Genomic DNA, 859 nt, shown 5'->3' on the forward strand with positions numbered 1-859 from the left:
AATTAAAGTCACAGATATTAAATGAAAGCAATAATTATTGATAGTATTCTTACCGTGTGTACTAAAAATATTCTAAAATTCTTCGCTTCAACGCGGAGCTCAGGCGACCAAGGTATTTCACCCTTGAGAACCATGTTGACCGGGTCGACGTAGAACATGCGGGGCCCAGTAGTGAGCAGAAGCATGCGGCGGCGCGCGAACAAGCCCTTCCTCTTCTCCACGAGGCCCTGCTTCAATATCAATTCTCCGCCGACGAATTGGTGCCATTTGTTTTCGCGTGCTTGAACTTCGAGTCGGCGACGTCTTTCTTCAGGGCTTATGTTTAAAATACCTACAAAAAAAAGGAACGATGTTAAATTTTTAAATATACCAGGCTATTGTAAAAATGACTGTTAACATGATACAATGGTAAAAAATCCGAAAGACCAGCGAATTTGAATGTAATAAAATGAGAGTGTCAGAATTGCGGTCAGTCAGCTGTTCGTAAGGCGGCCATTAATAAAGAGATCGGGCGTGGCGGCAGTCATTCATGCAGTGTCGCAAGCGAGCAAGAACGCGGAGTTCCTGCGGCGCGCCGATTACGTGACGTCACCCATTACTGCACCGTTAGCCGACAATAGAGACGTCCGCTCGAATGCGAACAACAGCTACTGTGATGACGCATCAGTGCAACAACAGATGCTGTGATCACTATCTTAACCGACTATCCGACGACCGACAGGGTACCGTACCTGCAGGTCGGCGCGGACACGTATAGCTGCACTCATGATACGGCATTCATATGAATTTTCTGAGTATTTGGGTCATGGACGCTTCAGCCGCCTTTTACTAATCGCTTCAATGCACTCGGCTGTCTTAC

At 46.6% G+C, this 859-nt stretch overlaps 1 protein-coding gene across 1 annotated transcript in view; it reads right to left on the reverse strand.

Moving 5' to 3' along the window:
* Positions 1–6: 6 nt before the first annotated feature.
* The window catches only part of LOC106099928 (3-phosphoinositide-dependent protein kinase 1), a gene marked incomplete at its 5' end in the record, with an annotated part of 2,242 nt that continues 1,389 nt past the window's right edge, over positions 7–859 (reverse strand). Inside the window, one exon of the mRNA XM_013278621.1 lies at positions 7–331. Coding sequence (XP_013134075.1) covers positions 18–331 — 314 coding nt within the window. The remainder of the gene's footprint in view (positions 332–859) is intronic.

The sequence above is a fragment of the Papilio polytes genome, unplaced genomic scaffold (assembly GCF_000836215.1).
Source record: "Papilio polytes unplaced genomic scaffold, Ppol_1.0 DF824100.1, whole genome shotgun sequence".
Classification (NCBI taxonomy): Eukaryota; Metazoa; Arthropoda; class Insecta; order Lepidoptera; family Papilionidae; genus Papilio; species Papilio polytes.